This window comes from Bison bison, unplaced genomic scaffold (assembly GCF_000754665.1).
Source record: "Bison bison bison isolate TAMUID 2011002044 unplaced genomic scaffold, Bison_UMD1.0 scf7180017864476, whole genome shotgun sequence".
NCBI lineage: Eukaryota > Metazoa > Chordata > Mammalia > Artiodactyla > Bovidae > Bison > Bison bison.
Window position 1 is genome coordinate 1,973,770 of NW_011495037.1, and position 1,413 is coordinate 1,975,182.

The 1,413-nt window shown below is 55.5% G+C and overlaps 1 protein-coding gene across 1 annotated transcript in view; it reads right to left on the reverse strand.

Annotated features, from left to right (window-relative positions):
- The window catches only part of CPLX2 (complexin 2), a 6,684-nt gene extending 5,551 nt beyond the window's left edge, over window positions 1–1,133 (reverse strand). Inside the window, exons 1-3 of the mRNA XM_010862106.1 lie at window positions 1,103–1,133; window positions 782–957; window positions 4–33 (exon numbers count right to left, since the gene is read on the reverse strand). Of these exons, the coding sequence (XP_010860408.1) occupies window positions 4–33; window positions 782–957; window positions 1,103–1,133 (237 nt within the window). The remainder of the gene's footprint in view (window positions 1–3; window positions 34–781; window positions 958–1,102) is intronic.
- Between the last annotated feature and the right edge of the window lie 280 nt (window positions 1,134–1,413).

Below are 1,413 nucleotides of genomic sequence, written 5' to 3' on the forward strand. Positions count from 1 at the left end.
GGCCTCCTTCTCCTCCTTTTTCTTCAGCCCATACTGGGGAGAGGAAGGGTGGAGAGGAGCGTGAACGGGGCAAGGAGAGAGCTGAGTCTCACGGTCATGCACGTGCAGCTGGGGCAGCCCATGGGAACTTGCTAAGCCTCGGGCCTCCCATCTGTAAAATGGGCATAAGGGCATCTTCCTTGTGGGACTGTGCCTGTCTTCTGTGGGTTTTTAACAAGAGAGAGACGATGCATGGGGTTTCTTTTAAAATAAATACCTCCCCTGTTAATTTCTCTGCTTTTGTTTGAAATCTTTCAAGATCTGAAAACTGAAGGGTCTCCCACATGCTTGGGGCCCAATTTTGGTGACAAAACTTGTCTTGAGCTTATGGAAGGCTACTTAGAGCCTTGATTTTTCTGCAGGGCAAGCAGACAAGTATTGAACTGGCACAGGGCGGCAGCTGCAAACCCACCGGAAGTGATGCATGACCGTGCTCGGGGCACTATAGTCCTTCCCCCAAACATCTAAATTCTGGATTCCAAACTTGTATGGTCTCCAGGATTTTGGACACAAGGTCATGGACCTATAGCAGCAAACATTCAGGACTGTGTGCACTATCTTAGTTAATCTCCAAAACGGTCCTTGAGGGAGGGTGTTCTGTGACATGCATTTTTCTGATGAAAAGAGTGAGGCTCAGAGAGAACCAGGTCTAAGGCAAGCACCAAGATTCAGGGAAACCTGAGGTTGTGGGGCACCTCTTTTACCCCCTACACTCTAGGATGGGCAGGAGGGCGGCGCTGACCTTGTCTCGTATCTGCTGCCGGACCTTCTCACGCTCGGCCTCCATGCGGGCGTGCTTGGCCTTGCGTTCCTCCTCTTGCTGCCGAAGTGCCTCCTGCCGCTCCTCTTCCTTCTTCTGCGCGTCAGGGTCCTTCTCCTCCTCTCCGCCCAGCATCTTCCCCATGTCCTTGGTGGCCCCTGTGGGGGAGGGTTGGGGAGGAAGAGGGCGGCGGCGTGGTGGCAAGGCTGGCATAGGGAGGCCCGGGGCACTGAGGCCCCTGGGTTGGGAGTGGGGAGCGGGGGCGGGGGGCGGGGAGAAAGGGGTGCAAGGCTAGGGCCTCACCTCCAAGGGCCTGCTTCATGACGAAGTCCATGCCTACAACGTGCGTTAGTGTGCCCTAGCCAGCAGCTGAATTTGCATGCAGCGCTCCAGGCAGGCCTGGCTTGGGGGCGATGCGGCTACCTGCAAAAAGAGGAGTTGGAGGTCAGATGGGCGAGGCCTCTGCATAGGCAGGATGGTGGAGTCAGACAGAGGAACGCCTCACTCTAGTTCGGCATCAGGCACCATCAGTCAGACCCTAAAACCCAGTGCTTGGTACTTCAGGGAAAGGGGATGGAAAGGAGCTGTTTGCTGAGCACTATGCTTCATGCAAG